This window comes from Salmo trutta, chromosome 22, assembly GCF_901001165.1.
Source record: "Salmo trutta chromosome 22, fSalTru1.1, whole genome shotgun sequence".
Taxonomy (NCBI): domain Eukaryota; kingdom Metazoa; phylum Chordata; class Actinopteri; order Salmoniformes; family Salmonidae; genus Salmo; species Salmo trutta.
Genome location: NC_042978.1, coordinates 19,083,800 through 19,108,503, shown reverse-complemented (window position 1 = coordinate 19,108,503; position 24,704 = coordinate 19,083,800). Strand labels below are relative to the sequence as shown.

At 41.7% G+C, this 24,704-nt stretch overlaps 1 protein-coding gene across 1 annotated transcript; it reads left to right on the top strand.

Annotated features, from left to right (window-relative positions):
- Nucleotides 1-23,559, top strand: rorca (RAR-related orphan receptor C a). The gene is made up of 10 exons (XM_029707081.1): nucleotides 1-344; nucleotides 15,922-16,007; nucleotides 16,220-16,361; nucleotides 16,657-17,082; nucleotides 17,199-17,320; nucleotides 18,894-19,026; nucleotides 19,569-19,676; nucleotides 19,803-19,913; nucleotides 20,010-20,122; nucleotides 20,261-23,559. The coding sequence occupies exons 1-10, from the start codon at nucleotides 311-313 to the stop codon at nucleotides 20,420-20,422; spliced, it is 1,437 nt and encodes a 478-aa protein (XP_029562941.1). The 5' UTR covers nucleotides 1-310; the 3' UTR covers nucleotides 20,423-23,559.
- The last annotated feature ends 1,145 nt before the right edge of the window (nucleotides 23,560-24,704 follow it).

The following is a 24,704-nucleotide window of genomic DNA, read 5'->3' as shown; positions in this document are numbered from 1 at the left end:
TAGGTTACAGCAGCGAGCGAAAAAAGACATTGAGCTCTAGTCCAGGAACGAAGTGGGAAGGCAAGGAGCAACACTATTTTATTGCATACAGTCCACACTGAATTACAGGAAGAATACTTATGCTACACGGAGTAAATACGGAAACAATCTTACTAATAACCTATTCGTTTGATATGTTGTTTGTTTCACAGACCAGCTATTAGAAAACATATGAGAGTTTGTTTTATTTTTTATTCAACATCTCCTTTTTGGAGCGAAAAACCTTGTTTATATTCCTCCATTTTATTTTCATTAGCCTACCTGGAGATTTATGACAAAAAATTTATACAACAAGAAAATGAGAGGTAAGTTTATTCTAATAATACTTAAACAAATGTAGAATGTTATTTTGCTAATTAAAGTTTTGTATGGGAATAATGTAAACTGTGGTGGATGCATTACTTTGAAGCAGCCTACTGTACAGTCAGCTCTGAAGTGCGCGTGCTGAAATCAGGCGCGCTTGGCAATGAACGACGACACAGATCTCAGATAAACTTCAACGGACTATTTGACCATGACATGCTTTAAGACAAATAACCCAGTACTCTATGTCCCCCCTCAAGATATTTTACAAATCGTATTTAGATACTTAAAACCACTGCACTTATAAATCAGATAGTTTTTAAAAAATACATAAAATTCAAGTTTAAATATATTTGCATGGATATTTGCGTGCCGTTTCCCATAGGTTTAGGTTATACATATATGACATGTAAATGTGTGCCAATCAGTCTGCAGACAAACTTCGAAGGTGATCTGTTTCTCTTTGCATGCAGGATGACAAGAATCATTTCGATGTAGTTACTTTTTTTTTGGCAGCAATCGTTTTTGGTTATGTAAGGGGGGGGTGATTGAAATGGCTTTCACGAAAAACATTATATAATCCTGTAATCTATTTGTTATTAGGCCTACAGAGATTATGTTTGTTCAGCTCAGTTTGCCATTCTGCATGTAGCCTAGATACTAGGTAGGTTATAGGTTATCTGGCTGAGTGACTATTGTTGGCCATAATGAACTTGAACATATTTAATAATATAATATTAAAATAATACAAATATAAAAAAATGCTCCCAAACCCTCAAAACTCGAAAGTGCTGATTTCGTGTCAGTTCTAATTGGTGGTGCGCAGCGGGTGTTTGATATCGCGTGTTGAGGGCGAGTTGTTGTTTTCTGCATCCCGGCATGGAGGACTGTGGAGAGAGTCCACTGTTCCATTGACCTAGTTCTGTCATTGAGGATTACACAGCATTCACAGAGGTGGTGCAGGATGGGTGGGGACTGTGGAGGCATGGTTTCAGAGGGATATCGTAATTTCTAAAACAATCCATTAGCCATTACTTCAATCTGAGGACATTGGCATGTGCAAACCAATGCGGGTTGTGTGTCAACAACAGAGACTTTGCTGATGCATAAGTAAAAACTTTTGCTAACAAGTAAAATTAAACCAATAAAGTTTATTATAGTCCACATATTATTTGCTACATTGGATATGTTTTTTTATTGATAGGCTACACAGATATCAGTGTTTAACAGATTATGTTTTGTATCATATTTCAGTGGCAAATTATTTACATAAACTGAAAGATCATCAATCATTAATAATGGGTAGCAACAACCAGTAGCCTACATTCACCTCTCAGCCCTCACTCTGTTTCCATTGTGAGTTTAGCTACTTGATTAAAGCAACCAGAATCTATGTCACCCATTTGTTTTTAACCACTGCTTGCATATGTAATAGGATATATTATGTAATTCCTGGTGTTCATTCTCTCCAGTGATCCACACCTCACCTCATGGTCCCTCAGGTGCCAATGGCAGGACCACTGTAAACTTAATGGCTGCAGCCACTGTAGTGATTACTTTTATGAAGTGCACTTCTCCTAAGTGAGAAGAGAACTCTGTCTGTCACACTGTCTGAAGTGCATAGTTTAGCAAGGGATCAAAGACAAAGTAGAGCAGTGGAGGCAGCTCTTGTTTCAGTATGATATGTTGGATAAAGGAATAAAGACAGATACCAATGTCAAGTTCAATAGCCTTGTTCATGCATTGTACAAATCCCTACACGCGGAGTCCGGGGCATAGTCCGGCTAGTCGATTACCAATCAACTAGACTCCGTAACATCATCCTTTTCAATAGAAAGTGCAAACATAGCGGCATAACATTAAGTTCTTAACAGTCAAGGCATAACAATTGAAAAAGCATAACATTTTATTTTTACTTCAGTTGTCATCTTCCTTTTTTTTTATAAACAGGAGACAAGTTAACACAGTCTCTTGCTTACAGAGTAAGCCTGTCCGGTGGCTTGCACAGCTGACCCACCCGTGAGTAAGTATTGGCTCTGACAGGGGTAGGATTAGGGCCACGAGCTGGAGAGCTTGGTGGGGTAGAAGCCTCACCTTCAGTTGGCTCATGTCTCAATTCTGCGCCCCTTACCCTTAGGCCTGGACTGTGATCCAGCTCATCTAGGTAAGTGTATGGCGTGTTCTGGTTTGTCTGCTCTGCTACGCGCAGATCCACCCGATTGCGACAATGGAGGGAGCCACCAACATCCACCAGGTAAGAACGTGGTGCAACTCTCTGTAGGCACGTGCCCAGCCTCCAAAGTCCTGTGTGGTCTCCCGGTAGCGGTTTCATCCTTATCGTTTCACCCACCTCCAGCTCTGGTAGGTCTCGAGCAGTCCGGTCGTAGAAGCACTTAGCGAGTTGCTTTCTGTGACGCAGTTTCTTCGTGACGCCAACCATGACGCAGGGCTCAAGTAGCTTGTTAGCGACGGGGATGGTAGTCTTCAGACGTCTGGACAGAAGGCGTTGTGCTGGGCTGCTGTCCATGTTTTCGGTGGGTGTGTTCCTCCACTGTAAGATCGCTTTCCATGGGTCGTTGCTGTCGCGCATGGCCCTGCTTAACAGTTTTTTGCAATCTTGACAGCTGACTCTGCCTTGCCATTTGCTTTTGGGTGTCTTGGAGAGGAGGTCACGTGGTCAAACTCCCATTCTGAGGCGAAACGCTTGAACTGTGCAGTGAGTTATGGGCCATTGTCTGTGATTACCTTGTCAGGCTGACCATGAGCGTACTCGTTGCATGTGGTACAGTTGCTGACAAAGTCTTTCATTTCTGCTTGCATGTTTGGCCAGTATAATGTTTCACGAGCCTGGCGGTAGCATGCGTCACCTCCAACGTGACTGGAGTGTATGCGGGTAAGCATCTCTGGACGTAGTGATTTGGGAATAATGACCTTCTGACCTCTGAACAAGATGCCATTTTGCACGCTGATCTCATTTCGAAAGGTCCAGTATTCTCTCACTGTGAAAGGTGTCTCCTCTTTCAGGTATGGCCAACCTGCGAGAGCCATGGACTTCAGTGACTGTAGGTGTTCGTCCTTGTCAGTGTGTTGCCTGATCTGGGCTAGGCGGTGATCTGTGATGTTTAAGTAGTCTGCCTGATTGATCTGTTGAACATCTTGTTGTTCTTGCTGTAGCGAACAGATGGCCTGCCGCTGATAGGCAGTGCCTCTGCCTGTACATTGTGCTGTTGCCCTGCTCAGTGTTTCGCTGATGTACATCTCTGGTCCCGGCTTGTAAATGACTTTCAGGCTGTAGTTTTGCAGAGTCAGGAGCATGCTTTGAAGCCTCTTGGGCGCGTTGAGGAGAGGTTTACTGAATATGAGCAATGAGTGGTTTGTGGTCAGTTTCAGCGGTGACCAGCTCTCGACCATATAAGTAGTGATGGAATCGCTGGCAGGAGAAGACGATGCTGAGGCACTCTTTCTCAATTTGTGCATAGTTTTGTTCGGTGGGGGTGAGCGCTCTCGAGGCAAACGCAACGGGCTGGCCTTCCTGCATAAGGCAGCATCCAAGTCCCCTTTGGCTGGAGTCGCTCTGGATTGTGACAGGCTTCGTGACGTCGTAGTAGCGCAACACTGGCATGGATAAAGCCAGAGACGTCTCCTGCACTGCGGCCTCGTGCTTGGGTAGCCAGTGCCATGGTGTGTCTTTGTCCAGCAACCGGCGCAGAGGCTCACAGACTGCTGATAGGTGTGGCATGAACTTTGCAAGATAGTTTGCAAAACCGATGAGACGCTGTACTCCTTTTGCATCAGACGGGTTTGGCATGTCGAGGATCGCTCGGACCTTGTCTGGGTCCGGCTTCAGGCCTTTTGCCGAGAGAATGTGGCCATGGAAGTGGACGTCTTTCACCTTGAACTGCAGCTTCTTCAGGCCAAGACGAAGCTTAACTGATCGACAGCGCTCCATCAGTGCCAGGAGCTTCACATCGTGGTCGCGTTCTGCTTCTTTGTCTGTGTCACCACAGCCTACAATCAGGACATCATCGGCGATGGGTTCAATGCCCTTGAGCCCAGCCAGTAACTCGTGCTGTTTGCGTTGGTATACCTCAGGCGCCACTGAGACACCAAACGGGAGCTTGAGCCAGCGTTTCCGACCCCAGTGGGTCCAGAAGATAGTCACGAAGCTGCTTTCTTCGTCCAGCTTGCATTGAAGGAATGCGTTTCGGGCATCCACCAAGGTGAAAATCCTGGCCTTGGGAAGCTTGTAGAGGACATCCTCTAGTGTTGGCATGATGTAGTGCGATCGTTTCAGTGCTTGGCTCAGATGCTTTTGGTCGATGCAGACCCTCAGCTTCTCTGGTTTTCACTATGACCGTATTGCTGATCCAGTCAGTTGGTTCGGTCAGAGATGTCATGTGGCCATCGGCCTCATACTTGTCCAGCTGGGCCTTCACAGCCACTTTCATTGCAATGGGCACATTGTGAGGAGCACACTGGACTGGAATGATGCTCTCATCCACTTCAAAGTGTACCTCCCCAAGAACTGATTCAATGGGCATGTTGAATACATCGTCATATCTGCTGAGTAGTTGTTCTTTGGACAGGGGTCCATGCTGGACATGATCCACAATGTGCAGGTCATTTGGTACAGTGAACTGCATCAGTCCCAGACGTTCGCATGTAGAGCCTGAGAGGAGAGGATGTTGACTGGTTTTCACAATCTCAAACTCCAGCTTGTGTTTCCGTCCCCGAATAACACATTCGATCTCAAAGGTGCCCATAGAGCTCATTACTTCTCCTGAGTACAGCTTTAGTCTAGTATCGCTGGGCAATAGATATGTGTCAGGTGCCAGATGGATTTTGTCTTTGTAGCTCATTACGTTGCATGTAGTACCGGAATCCAGTTGACATTGTTGTTGCTTGTTGTGTAATCGTAGTGTCACAAACCATTTCTTCACTCTTGAGTGTTCAGCCCCAATGGATTCATGCATGTAAATGTCACTTTCACTGTTCAGCTCTGAACATTGAGTGACATCATCAACACAGTGAATCTTGCCCTCACTCACCCTTCTTTTGTTTTTGAGACACACTTTTACAAAGTGATTATTAGTTCCACAAGCTCTGCATGGTTTTCCATAGGCAGGGCAGTGCTCTTTGCCACGTGTGTGTGTGTATTCCCACAGTATTTACATGCTACGGGGCTCTCTGTGTTCACCGTTCGTGGTGAATTACTCTGCCTCGATTGGTTTTGTCTGAATGTCTGCCTAGCAACAGCGTGAACAGTATCAACGTCGGAGCGTGGGGCTTCGATTTCCATTGCTCTCATTTTCATGTCAGTGACTTCAGCAGTGCGGCACATTTCGATGGCAGTTACTAATGTTAAGCCTCTCTCTCTCAGTAGACGCCGGCGCGTATCCTCATTTTCAATTCCCAGTACTATTTTGTCACGAATCAATTCATCTTTCAATACCCCGTATTCACAAGTGGCGGATTTTTCTCTCAAATGGGTTACAAAGTTGTGTACTGACTCACCCTTTTCCAGTTTGCAGCTTCCAAAAATGAACCGCTCGTAAATGATGTTTCTGGCGGGTTTGAAGTAATTCTCCAATGCATCCATCCTTTGCATCACACTGTTGTCGTGCTGTGAGGGTGAGATTGTGCCGGTAGATATGCCTGCGTTCGCTGCCCATTAAACTCAGAGTTGCCGCTTGTACCTCGTTGGGTTTCTCATGTTCTCGCATAGTCCTCGAATTCATCCCTGAAGTTGTCCCAATTAGTATTCCAGTCCCCTGTGAGAACCATGGGATTTGGTGGCGGAATGTTCGCTGCCATAGCGACGGAATAGGAGATTTCTTTGCCTTCAGTCATCGAGGTAGGTAGTGATGCTAGCTAGCCAGCTAACAACGAGTTGATCAGTGTTGTGACTAGGAGTAGGAAACGGCATGTGTTCGCATATGGAACGTAACTGTGCCTATACTGTACTTAGCTACAAAAATAACAAATGTGTGGTTTTCGAGCCACTTCTGATACCATGTTTCAGTATGATATGTTGGATAAAGGAATAAAGACAGACACCAATGTCAAGTTCAATAGCCTTGTTCAAGCATTGTACAAATCCCTACACGTGGAGTCCGGGGCACAGTCCGGCTAGTCGATTACCTATCAACTAGACTCCATAACAGCTCTCTGCTCCCAAGGGCACTGTTGATCAAGCTCAAAGTCATTATCTGTCAGGAGATGTTCACAGTGGGGCTACAGAATGTGTGAAGGTGCCTCTCTCTGACAACTGGCTGCTAATGTTCCACTCCCTGGAGCTTTAACTCTTGCCCTGCCTAGAGTTGATTCATCCTCCTTTGACTCCCTATACAGTATAATTAGACTAGTGCTGGGAATTTTGCCTGGCCAGGAAAAAAACAACGGACCTCAGATTAAGGCTATAGGCTACATACAATGAAAAACTGCTGGCCCAAAGTACAGTCTGACTATTTGTTTGGGAGCAGAGTCGTAAAGACACAGAGTTATATATGATGTGTCGAAATGTGGTTGTAGCACAGCCCTAAATATGTTCCAGTGGGGGGGGATGAGCACACAAGATTATATGGTGTCCAAAGCAGAGGACAAAAGTACATTTGTTTAAAATGTTTGTTTTTACAGCTTTTTTGTTACATATACATTTTACGCGCATTTTACGTACATTGTACTTTCACAGCATTCACATAACAAAGAGGTTTTTTTTTTATACAGACATTATATTTTGGACAGCTAGTACTCAGACATCTCCGGTCTACATTATACAGCATATAGTGTTTTCAGTAATAACTATTACTAATCATGTGCTTTTTATTCCCAACCCTCAGCTGTTCTCAGCCCATCCCTCCTGTCTCTGTAGACCACCCTCTTTTGATTTCCATGTGCCATATATTTTTCAAATGTGCTGTGATGTCTTACAGGATATTTGAACCTTTCTAATCACAGAGTATCAACAGAGTTATAGATTACATTTTTTCCTAAGAGTATTATTATATTGTTGACTGATTGACTATGGCTTTCCAAATCGCCCAACACTGCCATCATCACCCAACACAATCATCGCCCAACACAACACAATTTTAAATGTTGTGATTTTTAAGCCATTCCTTAACCTGTGACTTGAAATAAGCTACATGGAGGGAATACCAGAATAAATTATCTAAGATTCTGTCTCTTCGCAGGAAAATATGCAGAGCTAAGATTGTTGTATGCTCCATATATACAGTATATAGCATCCAATTTGTATCTTTAATATATGGCAGACAAACAAGTTCCCTACCTTCTCCCCCTTCCACTTGCCTCCTCCATGTTGCAGTAATGCTACCATCAGTATATAATATAAAGATAAAATAAAGACGGCACTTCTAAAAGCCTGTTTCACACCATAGCCTGCTGAATTTGCAAGATAACTTTTCTTTCATTTTGATTTCGGCACAAATTAACTTATGGGCAGGTGGAACGGTAGCATACAAAAGCATGAAAAACATTTCAACCAGGCAGGTGCGCCACGAAAGTCAGAAATAGCGATATAAGAAATGCCTTACCTTTGATGATCTTCTTCTGTCGGCACTCCAAAAGGTCCCAGATACATCACAAATGGCCCTTTTGCTTGATAATGTCCTTCTTTATATCCATAAAAACTCAGTTTAGCTGGCTCGCTTCAGTCAATAATCCACCCAGTTTTCCATCAAAATGCATACAAAATGAATCCCAAACGTTACTAATAAACTTTTCCAAACAAGTCAAACAACGTTTATAATCAAACCTTAGGTACCCTAATACGTAAATAAACGATAACATTTAAGACGAAGAATTGTTATTGTCTTTACCGGAGAAAAATACCAAAGAATACGCTCTCTTCCACGCGCTTGGAAACACTACAGCCAAAATGGGAGCCATCTAGAAAAACTACAATTTCTGGCTCATTTTTGTAAAAACCAGCATGAAACTCTTTTATCCAAATCTACAATTATATGCATTTCCTAGCTTCTGGGCCTGAGTAACAGGCAGTTTACTTTTGGCACGCTTTTGATCCGGACGTGAAAATACTGCCCCCTACCTAAGAGATGTTAAAATGTGGCACTGACTCGCCCATTGATTGATGTTTCAGCATTGTCTCAATGAGGAGTTCGGCGTTTGACTAGCCATGTGTGACATGTATGTGCAGTTACAGTACAAGCCTGCTAGAGTTAGCGGCAGGCAGATGAGCAATATCCACCGTCATAGTACGGATGAAGCCTGACCTTGAATGTGAAGCTAACTGAAGCTGTCTAGCTTTCTAAAAGCCTGAGTAGATCTAGCGTGCTTCATAGTATACCACTCGGGACTGTCAGGGAAATGCAGATTGATACAGTTGAAGTCGGAAGTTTACATACACATAGGTTGGAATCATTAAAACAAGTTTTTCAACCACTACACAAATTTCTTGTTAACAAACTATAGTTTTGGCAAGTCTGTTAGGACATCTACTTTGTTTATGACACAAGTCATTTTTCCAACAATTGTTTACAGACAGATTATTTCACTTATAATTCACTGTATCACAATTCCAGTGGGTCAAAAGTTTGCATACACTAAGTTGACTGTGCCTTTAAACAGCTTGGAAAATTCCAGAAAATGTTATCATGGCTTTAGAAGCTTCTGAGAGGCTTATTGACATCATTTGAGTCAATTGGAGGTGTACCTGTGGATGTATTTCAAGGCCTACCTTCAAACTAAGTGCCTCTTTGCTTGACATCATGGGAAAATCAAAAGAAATCAGCCAATACCTCAGAAAACAATTGTAGACCTCCACATGTCTGGTTCATCCTGGGAAGCAATTTCCAAATGCCTGAAGGTACCATGTTCATCTGTACAAACAATAGTATGCAAGTATAAACACCATGGCACCACGCAGCCGTCATACTGCTCAGGAAGGAGATGTGTTCTGTCTCCTAGAGATGAATGTACTTTGGTGCAAAACAGTGCAAATCAATTCCAAAACAGCAAAGGACCTTGTGAAGATGCTGGAGGAAACAGGTACAAAGTATCTATATCCACAGTAAAACGAGTCCTATATCAACATAACCTGAAAGGCCACTCAGCAAGGAAGAAGCCGCTGCTCCAAAACCGCCATAAAAAAGCCAGACTACGGTTTGCAACTACACATGGAGATAAAGATCGTATTTTTGGAGAAATTTCCTCTGGTCTGATGAAACAAAAATAGAACTGTTTGGCCATAATGACCATCATTATGTTTGGAGGAAAAATTGGGAGGCTTGCAAGCCGAAGAATACCATCCGAACCGTGAAGCACATGGGTGACAGCATCATGATGTGGGGGTGCTTTGCTGCAGGAGGGACTGGTGCACTTCACAAAATAGATGGCATAACGAGGAAGTAAAATTATGTGGATATATTGAAGCAACATCTCAAGACATCAGTCAGGAAGTTAAAGCTTGGTCGCAAATGGGTCTTCCAAATGGACAATGACCCCAAGCGTACTTCCAAAGTTGTGGCAACATGGTTTAAGGACAACAAAGTCAAGGTATTGGAGTGGCCATAACAAAGACCTGACCTCAATCATATAGAAAATTTGTGGGCAGAACTGAAAAAGTGTGTGTGAGCAAGGAGGCCTACAAACCTGACTCAGTTACATCAGCTCTGTCAGGAGGAATGGGCCAAAATTCACGCAATGTCACGCCCTGACCTTAGAGATCCTTTTAATTCTCTATTTGGTTAGGTCAGGGTGTGACAAGGGTAGGTTCCCAATCAGAGGCAGCTGTCTATCGTTGTCTCTGATTGGGGATCATACTTAGGCAGCTTTTTCCCACCTGTAGTTTGTGGGATCTTGTTTTTGTACTGTGCTGTTTAGCCCTACTAAACATGACGCTTCGTTTTGTATTTTTCTTTTTTTTTCGGGGTTCATTTAATAAAGTAAGATGTACGCCTACCGCGCTGCAGCCCTCCCTGTGGCTCAGTTGGTAGAGCATTGTGTGTGCAACGCCAGGGTTGTGGGTTCGATTCCCACGGGGGGCCAGTACAAAAAAAAATATATATATAAAAACATGTATGAAATGTATGCATTCACTACTGTAAGTCGCTCTGGATAAGAGCGTCCGCTAAATGACTAAAATGCAAAAATGCTGCACCTTGGTCCACTCCTTCCAACAACGATCGTGACACCCAACTTAGTGTGGGATGCTTATGGAAGGCCACCTGAAACATTTGACCCAAGTTAAACAATTTAAAGGCAATGCTATCAAATACTAATTGAGTATTTGTAAACTTCTGACCCACTGGGAATGTGATGAAAGAAATAAAAGCTGAAATAAATCATTCTCGCTACTATTATTCTGGCATTTCACATTCTTAAAATAAAGTGGTGATCCTAACTGACCTGAGACAGGGAATTTTTACTCGGATTAAATGTCAGGAATTGTGAAAAACTGAGTTTAAATGTATTTGGCTAAGGTGTATGTAATCTTCCCACTTCAACTGTATGTTACACTCAGAATGATATATGGCAGTGGAGTAAAATACATAGAGAGCAAAAGAGAAGTGGATGTTTCATACACCAAAAATAAAGCCACAAACCATACCCATAAAACAAGAATAAATGCTGAAATTCGATGAAAAACAGTCAAAGCAACGACCAAATAAAAACATTAAACAAAAAAGTATACATTTTGGGAAACAAAAAAAACTGTACAATCTGGTTACGTAAATGATTTTCCTACTCAATATTTCGTATTAACACAGTATCACTGATTGTTACCTAATGTAGCTAGGCTAGATCATCAGTCACCATCATTGGTACCGTACACACTTAAGTCCACTCTCAGTCCACTTCTGTTACTTCTACAGAGGAATTACTCAATCCTCTTGTGCATATATTAAAGAGTAGGGCTCTGTATCAGCCATACACTCTCACAGAGTACTACTTTGTGTAGGTAGGCCACGCTGACGTGGAGAGAGGGAGAAGTTATCACTATTGACAAAGCTGTTTAGAAAACAGGTGCAAGGTACTGTAGACCTTATCAGCAGCCTAGCCCAGAGAGAGGGTTATGTTTAATCAACTAAATGTCCCCTTCACCTTGCAATAAAGCTCTAGGACAAGAGCATCTCACACAAGATGTTCTATATTGTATATATACCTTAAACCCTTAACACATATGCAATGTAGGTTAAACATAGTGTGTCAAGTAAATACTAAGTGCAAGGTAAATAGGACCTTTTGACTCCCTATGAGCTGTTTTGAGTAAGATAAGAGAGCAAAGTCTCTGACTGCAGGCTTTACTGCTGGGACAAGCAAACTGACCGGCAGAGACTCACACACTGACACAGATTTGCCTCAGAAGATACCTCAAGATACATGACCCCAGATAACTGACAGTACCACAAACTGTTTTAGGGCACTAAAACTCTAATCAAATCCCACCCTCAATCACAATTGTCTGCAGATTGTGATAGCATGAACATTTTCAGACTTTGACAACACTCCTCTCCCACTTAGTAGATTACTATTACAACATGAGTTATGTCCCTTAATATACATTATTTCTAAACTGGTTCCTCTATATATACCCTACAGTACATTCGGAAAGTATTCAGACCCCTTTACTCTTTCCACATTTTGTTACGTTACAGCCTAATTCTAAAATGGATGAAATTGTCCCCCCCTCATTAGTCTATACACAATACCCCATAATAGCAAAGCAAAAACAGGTTTTTAGAAATGTTTGCTAATTTATTAAAAATGAACATCTGAAATACATTATTTACACAAGTATTCAGACCCTTTACTCGGTACTTTGTTGAAGCACCTTTGGCAGCGATTACAGTCTGGAGTCTTCTTGAGTATGACACTACAAGCTTGGCACACCTGTATTTGGGGAGTTTTTCCCATTCTTCTCTGCAGATCCTCAAACTCTGTCAGGTTGAATGGGTAGCGTCGCTGCACAGCTATTTTCGGTTCTCTCCAGAGATGTTCGATCGGGTTCAAGTCCGGGCTCTGGCTGGGCCACTCAAGGACATTCAGAGACTTGTACTAAAGCCACTCCTGTGTTGTCTTGGCTGTGTGCTTCGGGTCGTTGTCCTGTTAGAAGGTGAACCTTCGCCCCAGTTTGAGGTCCTGAGCTCTCTGAAGCAGGGTTTCATCAAGTATCTCTCTGTACTTTGCTCTGTTTATCTTTCCCTCGATCCAGACTCGTCTCCCAGTCCCTGCCGCTGAAAAACATCCCCACAACATGATGCTGCCACCACCATGCTTCAGCGTAGGGATGGTGCCAGGTTTCCTCCAGACGTGACGCTTGGCATTCAGGCCAACGTGTTCAATCCTGGTTACATTAGACCAGAGAATCTTGTTTCTCATGGTCTGAGAGTCTTTAGGTGCCGTTTGGCAAACTCCAAGCGGGCTGTCATGTGCCTTTTACTCAGGAGTGGCTTCTGTCTAGTCACTCTACCATAAAGGCCTGTTTGGTGGAGTGCTGCAGAGATGGTTGTCCTTCTGGAAGGTTCTCCCATCTCCACAGAAGGAACTCTGGAGCTTTGTCAGAGTGACCATCTGGTTCTTGCTCACCTCCCTGACCAAGGCCCTTCTTCCCCGATTTCTCAGTTTGGCCAGGCGGCCAGGTCCAGAAGAGTCTTGGTGGTATTCTATTTAATAATGATGGAGGGCACTGTGTTCTTAGGGAACTTCAGTACTGCAGAAATGTTTTGGTACACTTCCCCAGATCTGTGCCTCGACACAATCTTGTCTTGGAGCTCTACGGACAATTCCTTTCGACCTCATGGCTTGACTTCATGGAATTTGCTCTGACATGCACTGTCAACTAAGGGAACTTATGTAGACAGGTGTGTGCCTTAACAAATCATGTCCAATCAATTGAATTCACCATAGGTGGACTCCAATCACATTGTAGAAACATCTCAAGGATGATCAATGGAAACAGGATGCACCTGAGCTCAATTTCGAGTCTCATAGCAAAGGGTCTGAATACTTACGTAAATAAGTTATCCGTTTTTTATTTTTAATAAATTAGCAAACATTTCTAAAAAACTGTTTTCGCTTTGTCATCATGGGGTATTATGTGTAGATTGATGAGGGGGGAAACATATCATCCATTTTAGAATAAGGCTGTAACGTAACAAAATGTGGAAAAAGGGAAGGGGTCTGAGTACTTTCCAAATACACTGTATCTCATCTCACTCATATTGGTTACACTTTATTTTACTGCCCACTAATTACCTGCTATTTACCATGGTGCAATGTTTCCTTTTACATAATTATTACTTTTTGTTTTCCTAGAGAGAGTGCATTTATAAGAGTAACATACAAATAGTCCTTCGTCTAAACTTGACAGAGCATGACTACAGGTCAAACTTCCCTGACCCATTGATCAAACCAGAAATATAAGGCCCATGAGAACTCATCATTCTTGAAAAAATGTCCAGAAACGTTGCTGACATTCTGAACTGCTACATAGTGCTACGTACTACTGTATGGTCATTGTAAAAAACAACTGACTTAACTGACTTGCCTAGTTATATAAAGGTTAAATAAATTAATGAAAAAAATATGGCGCTGTGTGTACTATACATGCCATATACTTCCACGTGATTAAGAGATTGTCCTCAAATGAATTAGTCATCCATTTGAATTGTGTGAAAAGTTAAAGTGTTGAATCCATGAGCACTTTATGTAACTATGTCCAGGCAGCCCATTACACTCCTGCAGGTCTCTGTGGCCATGTTAGGGGTATTAATAGTTTTATGGACAGCTGAAACTGCACTCAAATACTTGACATGCTGCCACAAGTTGAGCACCAGTGTAAGTTACAGTCAGTGCCCCTTCAGAATATACTGTATGTTGAAAATACTCTTGTACTGCCTGGTGTTACATAAGTGGAAAATGGATGGCAATACAGCTGTATTTACTCTACATTTTCTAAAGTGCTCATTAATCTTTCACTTATCAAACATAGACTGTTTTCTTAAGCCTGTGAACATTTCCATTCCCCTGTCTGTGATTGAATCAGATTTGGTTCCAACTTAAAACAGGAAAGAAAGAAATTGGATAGCATGCTTTGCAAGGCCGCCACCCAAAGTACCTCCCCCTTGCTGAATGGGAAAGTGTGTCAGTAGAACAGCTCCTTCTCTCTCGTAGCCTGACTGCTCCGCAGCTGAGCGGCATGTGAGTTAACATATCAGAGACAAAGCTATGCTCCCAGGAACCAATGTGAGCGAAAGGGGAGGGGTAGGCTTTTCACAGCATTGCTAGGGTGACCTCCTCCCTGAATGAGTGTTTTCGTGGCGCAAAGCCAGACAGCAGTTATATAACATGGAGAGGGTGGGGGCCAGGAGTGCTGGATGTGGTAGAGAGAGAGAGAGAAAGAGAGGTTTTTTTCCCACTGCCTTTATTTATTTCCTTTTTTGATGAGCTGGTAAAGGGCAGTTAATACTGTTGCTGCCTGCAAATTAAATGTTACCTAACGCCTTGCGTCACTGTAACACAAAGTAGTTAAGAAAAAAAATCATTCAACACACCCAGCAGTCAAAGCAAACAGAGAAAAGCCCAATCGTTTTTTGAGAGTAGCCATTTTATCTTCTGTAGCGGAGGACGCTCTCCTGAAGCTGGGCCTTTTGTTAACCTCTTGACATTTAGTTCACCCTGGAGGAGGAACAGTGCCAGTGAAACTTTATAACCCCAGACCCCAGCTAATGCAATTGACCTGCTACTCTGGGCCATAGGAGGCCCTGCCACTTAGATAAACAGCATAATGAAAAGAACAGCCTGTTTCTGGGAGAGAGGGCTCAGGGCTCTGCACACACTGTTGCACACACTGTTAAAGTTGTAGTCTATGTGTTCCATTTGTAGATTTTGGCAGGATGCATTGTTCTAATTTCTTTCATCCCACGAGTTGACATTTAAACAATCTTTAATATGAATACATTTTATATTACATTTTATATTTTTAATCGCTTGGGTGGAATGTTTTAATCTGCAAATTGTTGCAGATTGGCTTTTGCATTTGATTGTGTTTCTTTTGGGTTCAAAGTCAGGGCAGTTGGTAATAAAGATGAAACAGATTAAAAGGTGGCTATTCCTCCTTATTTGATAGAGTTTATGGGGATGTTTCTTATGTCTCCACCTGTCGTGCACTTTCTCACACAGTTCTGGCACAATTCACAAGACTCCTTATCACCAGACAATTGAACCATGTCATACTAGAAATTAATAAACCCAACCCAAGACACCATCAAAGTAGAATTTATTATCTAGTCTAGGGACTTTTTTAAAGCACAATCAGTGCTTTCAGTCTGAACACAGCTATTGAACAACTTGAATGAAGCACCACTCAATAATGTACATCCACCTAATGTTCAAATGTGTGAAGTATGCAATGCACTAATGTGTTATTGACTGTACGTTTGTTTATTCCATGTGTAACTCTGTGTTGTTTGTGTCGCACTGCTTTGCTTTATCTTAGCCAGGTCGCAGTTGTAAATGAGAACTTGTTCTCAACTGGCCTACCTGGTTAAATAAAGGTGAAATAAATAAAAAAATGTTCCTCCTCTGTCCTTCCAGCACAAATTGAAGTAATACCCTGCAAGATCTGTGGGGACAAGTCATCAGGGATCCACTATGGCGTAATCACCTGTGAAGGCTGCAAGGTGAGTAACCTCAACCTCGGCGTGCCTTGGAGATCTGTTCACTCCACTTGAGTGTTCTATTTTAGTTTAGCGTACTCTCATCCCTCAAGAATACCCTCAGCAAATTCAATCAATATAGATATTTATATATTGTATGCCCTTGTCCAGTACTTCAGCCCTCCCTGCTTCTGTGCCTGTGTTCATGGTGTTTGTGCTTGTGTGTGTGTTTGTAGGGTTTCTTCAGACGCAGCCAGCAGAACAATGCTATGTACTCCTGCTCCCGGCAGAGGAACTGTCTGATTGACCGCACCAATCGGAATCGCTGCCAACATTGCCGGCTGCAGAAGTGCCTGGCCCTGGGCATGAGCCGTGATGGTGAGTGTCAAACACAAACACAACAAGGTCGGTCCAGAGGGCACCACTGTCTGTCAGTCTCTTCACCGGATGCTAGGGCTCTCTGGGTCTTATTGAAAGGCCATGTGTAGAGTTCATTTATACTGTGTGAAATCACTGCTGGAATCATGCCAGAGAGACAGCAGTGATGCTATGGAATTCAATTATCAGTGGATTTTATTCTATATTTAGTTTTATATTGGCTCCATATGGGCGTATGAGCTCTTAATTCATTCCCTGGTTATTGACTGACTCTTTATCTCCTTTGCTGGTACAGCTGTGAAGTTTGGCCGCATGTCCAAAAAGCAGAGAGACAGCCTATACGCTGAGGTCCAGAAGCACCAGGCGTCCCAGGAGTTAGCTGCCGCCCGTGAGGATGGAGCCGAGGTCGAAGGTCATGGCCGGGCATACAGCAGAGGCTCCAGTGCCGCCCTCAGCGACCTTGACGACATCTCCACTCTGCCGGATGGCCTGCTGTTCGACCTACCCCTGACACCAGAGGGCGCCGAAAGAGAGTACTGCAATCTGGAGATGATAGGGGGCAGCAGCTCCTCCTCTCAGAGTTCGCCCGAACAGAACGGACTGGACTTCGGAGATGGCAACCACCACATCAAGCATGAGTACCAGCTGCTGCATGAGTCCAGCCTGTTCACACACACGCTGCTCAACACTCTACCCGAGGGGTTCTCAATACTCGACATCGGTAAGTGGAACTGTCACTCTTATCATTATCTGCTTTGTGTCACTATAACGATCACTAGATTGTTTTTCATTGAGTGTGGTTGAAAGTTAACCTATACTTGACTTGTCCATTTCCAGAGCGTATTACTGCTAGTGTGGTAAAGTCTCACATAGAGACCAGTCAGCACGGCAGTGAGGAGCTGAAGAGACTTGTCTGGTCCCTGTACACCCCTGAGGAGACACGCAGCTTCCAGAGCAAGGTAAACATCAATGTCCTGTAGCAGGATTAACTTCTATGGGCTAGGTGGGACGCTAGGCTGCGGGACACAGCCAGTGAAATATCAGGGCGGAAAATTCAAAAACAACAAAATGTCATAATTCAACTTTCTCAAACATCCAACTATTTTACACCATTTTAAAGATAAACTTCTCGTTAATCTAACCACATTGTCCAATTTCAAAAAGGCTTTACAGCGAAAGCAAAACATTAGATTATGTTAGGAGAGTACATAGACAAAAATAATCACACAGCCATTTTCCAAGCAAGGACATGTCAATAAAACCCAAAACACAGCTAAATGAAGCATTAACCTTTGACGATCTTCATCAGATGACACTCCTAGGACATCATGTTACACAATACATGTATGTTTTGTTCGATAAAGTTCATATTTATATCCAAAAACAGCATTTTACATTGGCGCGTGATGTTCAGAAAATGTATTCCCACCAAAACGTCCGGTGAATGTGCACATCAATTTACAAAAATACTCATCATAAACGTTGACAAAATATATAACAATTATTTTAAGAATTATAGATAGACTACCCCTGGATGCAACCGCTGTGTCAGATTTTAAAATAGCTTTACGGAGAAAGCACATTTTTCAATATTCTGAGTACATAGCTCAGCCATCACGGTGAGCAATTCAGATACCCGCCAAGTTCGGGGAAACCTAAACTCAGAATTAGTATTAGAAATATTCTCTTACCTTTGCTGATCTTTGTCAGAATGCACTCCCAGGACTGCTACTTCCACAAGAAATGTTGTTTTTGTTCGAAATAATCCATATTTATGTACAAATACCTACACATTTACCTACAAGTACCTTTGTGCGTACAGCACTTATCCAAAGGCATAACGCGCGAGTGCGGAACGAGAGACGAAAAGTCAAAATGTTCCATTACCGTACTTAGAAGCATATCAAACGCTGTTTAAAATCAATCTTTATGGTATTTTTAACGTAAAATTGCGATAGTATTCCAACCGGACAATAGCATATTCATTCAAGAAGAAAATGAAGGAACGGCGTGCTCGTGTGACCGTGCATATCCAATCCCTTTGTTGCCAGGCAGACCACTCAGTGACTGAGCTCCTATTATCTGCTCAGTGACAGGAAAATGCTCAAACCACTTTCTGAAGGCTTTAGACAGCCAATGGAAGCCTTTGCAAGTGCAACGTCCCCCACAGACACTGTAGCTTCGATAGAGAATCAAAAGAAGAACTACAATTCTCAGACTTTTCACTTCCTGCTTGGATTTTTCTCTGGTTTTTGCCTGCCATATGAGTTCTGTTATACTCACAGACACCATTCAAACAGTTTTAGAAACTTCAGAGTGTTTTCTATCCAAATCTAATATAATAATATGCATATTCTAGTTTCTGGGCCAGAGTAGTAACCTGTTTAAATTGGGTACGTTTTTCATCCGGCCCTGGAAATACTGCCCCCTAGCCCAGACAGGTTAACTCAGTGGCCTAGTACTCTGTGACCTGTGACCTATATACTCCCAATGTCATATATAACATGAGCATCCCTCTGGTCTCTCTTTCAGTCTGCGGAAGTCATGTGGCAGCATTGTGCCATCCACCTCACCAATGCCATCCAGTACGTGGTGGAGTTTGCCAAGCGCATCACTGGATTCCTGGATCTTTGTCAGAACGACCAGATCATTCTTCTCAAAGCAGGTCGGTATCTACTGTTAGGACATAGGAGGATTGCATTTCATAACACTATTCCATGACCTCAGCTTTCTCTGACCTTAAAGCATAGTTCCTGTTCACACAACCTGAGCATGTATCCATTTACTTCATTAACATGTCTCAGTACTTAATGTTGTATTACAGTACTACAACATTAATACACAATAGTATATCTGAAAAACATGTGTGTTTATAGTTTGAAAAACAAACTCCAGCATTTGGAATATATTATAGCATATACAAATAATTTCACCTAATTTGTGTACACAAAATACTGTATTTGTCACATTTTGCATATATCTGGAGGTTGCTACATAAATTAACATATGACAGAAAGACCACATTCTGTTTCCAACGATTTTGAAGAAAAAAGTAATTATTCTAAAGTTGGTTTTTCATTATGTGATGTTTGTTCATCATCATTGTTTGAGTTGTAAAACAAATTATTAAAAAAATGATTTTATTTATAATTTATTGAAATACATTTGATGTTATTCATCTTTGTGGTATATTTATGATCTCTTCAGGATGTCTGGATGTGCTTCTGATTCGCATGTGTCGCGCCTACAACCCCATCAACAACACTGTTCTGTTTGATGGCAAGTTTGCCAGTGCACAGACCTTCAAAGCTCTTGGTGAGTCCCCTCTTTATGAAACCAAATCATTAATATTTATTCACACACCCACAAAATTCTAGGTCAACCTTTCATTAGTTTCCGTTAAAAAAAAGGTGTTTGTTTTGATGACCTGCTTTCTTCCAGGTTGTGATGACCTTGTGGGTGCCGTGTTTGACCTGGCCAAGAGCCTGAGCCGTATGCAGCTCTCTGAAGAGGAAATGGCTCTGTTCAGTGCTGCTGTTCTCCTGTCACCAGGTAATCCTCTCACACTCCCAGCTCTAAATCAGACACTAAGTAATATGTAAGAAGGAAAACCAGCAGAGTCTAACTGTGGTTGTCTTTTTCCTCCAGACCGACCATGGTTGAAAGACACCCAACAGGTTCAGAAACTTCAAGAGAAAGTATATCTCTCTCTGCAGCATTGTCTACACAGATGTGGCTCATCGGAGGAGAAACTGGCAAAGGTACAGACTGGCAGGGGATGATATATTCCTTTATTCCTCAAACAGGCCTTTGTTAGTGGATTTGGGGTGAAATGTGAAAAATACACATTTTCTGTCTCTTTTTCCTTGTCTCGTTCACTCTCTTCTTCTACCTCTAAGATGGTGTCCAAGCTTCCCATGATGAAGTCCATCTGCAATCTCCACATTGACAAGCTCAAGTTTTTCCGTCTCCTCCACCCAGAGACGGCATACAATTTCCCCCCTCTGTACCGCGAGGTGTTCAGCAGTGAAATCACCTTCCCAGACTCCACAATGGGCTAAAAATCTGTTCAGATATGAAAGTGATTCATATAGAGACAGAAAGATGTAGGGAAGGAGAGGTAGAGAGGGAGAGGAACGTGGCAACAGCGAAGCAACCAGCAGCTCAGTGAAAATCCTGCACGCTACACTTTAGGAAACACTACTCTCAGTCGCTTGGACTGTAAGCCAGTCCAGGCTATGAAATTCAACACTAGGTGCTGGGTAGTTAAAGTCCTCTGTAAAACGAGTATGACTTTGAATGTACCCCACAGACATGCAGCACAGCCCTAGGTTTGAGACAGAGTGTACTATATACTGTACTATCCTGCCCCATGGAGGAGTTGCTGTGTAGATCTTTATTTTATTTTATTGCAGTTCTACAGCTCAATTTTAGTTTCTTATTTGGTAGTGCCCATACTTTGCAGTTTTGTATCCTATTAACAAACTGTTTAAAGGGACCAAGATCAAACAGATAGTCGGGCAGATTTGTTTTGCATGCAAGACATGGACAAAGAGACCCAGGGTGTCTATTACCATTCATGCAGACTTGCACACACAGCACTAAGACAAAGCACTTATGCTGACCTATATATGTATTTTTACAGGCACACATTCAGACACTGATATTTTTGAGCTCTTGACTTTATTTTTTAAAATGCAAAGAAAGACCTCCGTCCCACTACCCTTTCCCCTTGCAAATGCCACTTAGAGAGAGAAAGAGAGAATCACAGAAGTATTTTGAAAGTATTTTAAAACGTTCCTTACGTATACACTTATATTTAATCATGTAAAATAAAATTAGACAGGGATTTATATACAGTATATATATATATGAAAGGGAGAGAGAGAATGATTCAGGTCGTTATTGTAAAAGAGAATGTGTTTTCAATGACTTACCTGGTTAAATAAAGGCAATTAAATAAAGATAAATAGATTCCCCAGGACAGTGTGATGTTCATTTGTCAGTCAAAGACTGCCTAACCATATTCTGGGGAACTGGGATGAAAAATGATTAGATTAATAGCATTTACCATCTAAGAGCCCTCCACCTGATCCGGACCATTTTCTTGTGCTACCAAGAATCTCAGGGTTCCAACTCAAAGACTGCCGATTGTCCTCCTGAATCTAACAGAAGTGGGATCTGTGGGTCCAATACAAGACTTTGTTGAGCAGAGAAAGGAAGCAGATGATAAGAAGAAAACAAACAGGTGGCAAACACACTTTCCTGTGCTCCCACATAGGTAACAACCAATGGGGAAAGGGGTTTGGTGTTTGACCTTTGACCAGCAGTGGGAAGTTGGAGACTCATGCACTCCCTGTGTGTTCAAGCAGTCTACTGTTTCAGACTGAACTGAAGGTGTGCTGATTTGTTAATGATGCCCTCTCACCTTAACCCTCCCCCTTTACCTCACCCTCTCCCAAACACGTACAGATGTGATCTCTTAATTTGATCACTGTTGTCGCAGATAATTTTACTGCACAGCAGTAAATGCAAATTATAGTATATTCAAGGTTTAAAAAAGCTTATAAAGTTTGTAAATTCCAAACGAAAAATGTATTAGCCCACATAATTCACATTTCCTGTTGCTGCAGGATTATTTTTGTGCTGTGAGAAACTGGTCAAATTAAGAGAGTACACCTGTATGGCACAACAAAGGGTTGACAGAGCCATCAGCTACCCCCCTGAGTTAGGGATTTCTACTTTCAGATTATAGAGTATATGAGATTTCATAATTTGAAGGACAATGATATACATACAATAATATGTATTTTATGCAGATATATTTTCCCATGCTGTTTATTTGAGAACACTAAATCTGCCTCTCTGTTTTCAATGAGCGCAGCCTTTTATTAATCTCTACCAGGAAGTCATAGTTAGATTAACATCTCTATTTTGGGAGAGGGACATCGGGTGTGGCAGGATGTTACTTTTTAACAATTCTTGAAGGGGCTTTTTGGATTTAAAAAAGCTTTCACTGCCCATAGTACAATGCTTGTACATAGACAAGCTGCTGTGTGAACATTTTGGTCAGAGTGGAATACTTTGAATACCTTTCCCACAAAAAGAGACAATCACTTTCAGGCCTTGGATATTTTCTGTCCAAATAAAATCATATTTTTCTCCTTGCACTGCTGGAACAGTGCCCTTCGCCATACTATATATATTAAATAGTTGGAATTTAGGGCGATACACTTTTCTGGGTGCTTACAACTGTGTTATAATGGGACTGTGCTATAATGGCTTTCCCAATTTCAGTTAGGAGGGCCTAAACAGTCCTGGTAGATGGCCTATTAGACTCAATAAGCACTCCAGCCAGAGACCTTTAAAAGTACAGCACAAGAGGTTTCAAGTTCTCTCAATGTAACAACTCTACTTTTACACAGAACTAATATTAACTGACTTGAGTTTATAGTTCGTAAGGCAGGGGAGAAGATTGTAACAAGGTGTAAATGCTTTGTGATAACTTAGATTGTTCTGTATTAATTAAGTGTAATTTGCAGACCTAAAACTGCTTCTTCCATCTTTGGAGGCAGTTCTCAAGGTGTGCAGTTACATTTCCACTCAGTCACTCAGGGAGATAGCTGGGCTCTCTGTCCTACAGTGTCTTCGTCAGTTAGCCAAGTCAGACACTGACACTGCACCGAATAGAAGATCTTAAACCTTGATCACTGTGTACAGTACATGTTCTTGTGAATGTTGATCACAGAAGTATCAAAGATTTACCCCTGTCTAATATCAATATTATTACAGGACTTTTGAATTGTAGAAGAAGTAGGATCTGTACTGAAACTGAAAGATAGATTTTAATCTTTGAATCTTGTGTTGTTTTTGTCGTGATCTTTTGTTTCTTCATTTCTATAGTTATCTGTCAATTTTTTTGTCCACAGTTTAGTGTCCTGCTTTTTGTCGGACAGTTGTAATTCAAAAAAATGTAAGAATGTTTTTAAGGATATCTCCCTAAAAGTTACTCTTTTGTCATGATCCTTCTGTTTATCATGTTTTCATTCTATTATAAGATTATTATTGAAATCAATATAGATTTGAATAAGATATTATCTCAAATATATTATTAATATAACACATTTAAGAGTTTTTGTTGTACAATGGGGATACAATATGTGGATTTAAGAATGTAATAAAAGGCTTTTTACAGTAAGTTAATGCTGTTTGTGTGTTTACTCATGTATTGAAACTTCTTAACCCTTGAAATTAGATTCTTCCACAACAGTTTATTGGTATTACATACAGTTGAAGTCGGAAGTTTACATACACCTTAGCCAAATACATTTAATCTCAGTTTTTCACAATGCCTGACATGTAATCCTAGTAAACATTCCCTGTCTTAGTTCAGTTAGGATCACCACTTTATTTTAAGAATGTGAAATGTCAGAATAATAGTAGAGAGAATGATTTATATCAGCTTTTATTTCTTTCATCACATTCCCAGTGGGTCAGAAGTTTACATACACTGAATTATTATTTGGTAGCATTGCCTTTAAATTGCTTAACTTGGGTCAAATGTTTCAGGTAGCCTTCCACAAGCTTCCCACAACAAGTTGGATGAATTTTGGCCCATTCCTCCTGACAGAGCTGGTGTAACTGAGTCAGGTTTCTAGGCCTCCTTGCTCGCACACGCTTTTTCAGTTTTCTATAGGATTGAGGTCAGGGCTTTGTGATGACCACTCCAATACCTTGACTTTGTTGTCCTTAAGCCATTTTGCCACAACTTTGGAAGTATGCTTGGGGTCATTGTCCATTTGCGACCAAGCTTTAACTTCTTGCATCTAGGCGTTACACTAGCGGAACCCCGTTCCGCCAGCGGGACCCCTAGCCAACAGCCAATGGAACAGCAAGGCGCAAAATTCAAAACATCAAAAATCGAATAATTTCAATTTCTCAGACATATGACTATTTTACACCATTTTAAAGATACACTTCTCCTGAATCCAACCACGTTGTCCGATTTAAAAAAATGCTTTACAGCGAAAGCAAAACATTAGATTATGTTAGGACACCACCTAAACAAGAAAAGCCACACAGCCATTTTGCTAGCAAGGAGATGTGTCACAAAAACCAAAAATCCAGCTAAAATGAAGCACTAACCTTTGACAATCTTCATCAGATGACACTCCTAGGACATCATGTTACACAATGCATGTATGTTTTGTTCGATCAAGTTCATATTTATATCCAAAAACAGCATTTTACATTGGCGCATGATGTTCAGAAAATGATTTGCCTCCAAAACTTCCGGTGAATGTGCACATTCATTTACAGAAATACTCATCATAAACGTTGACA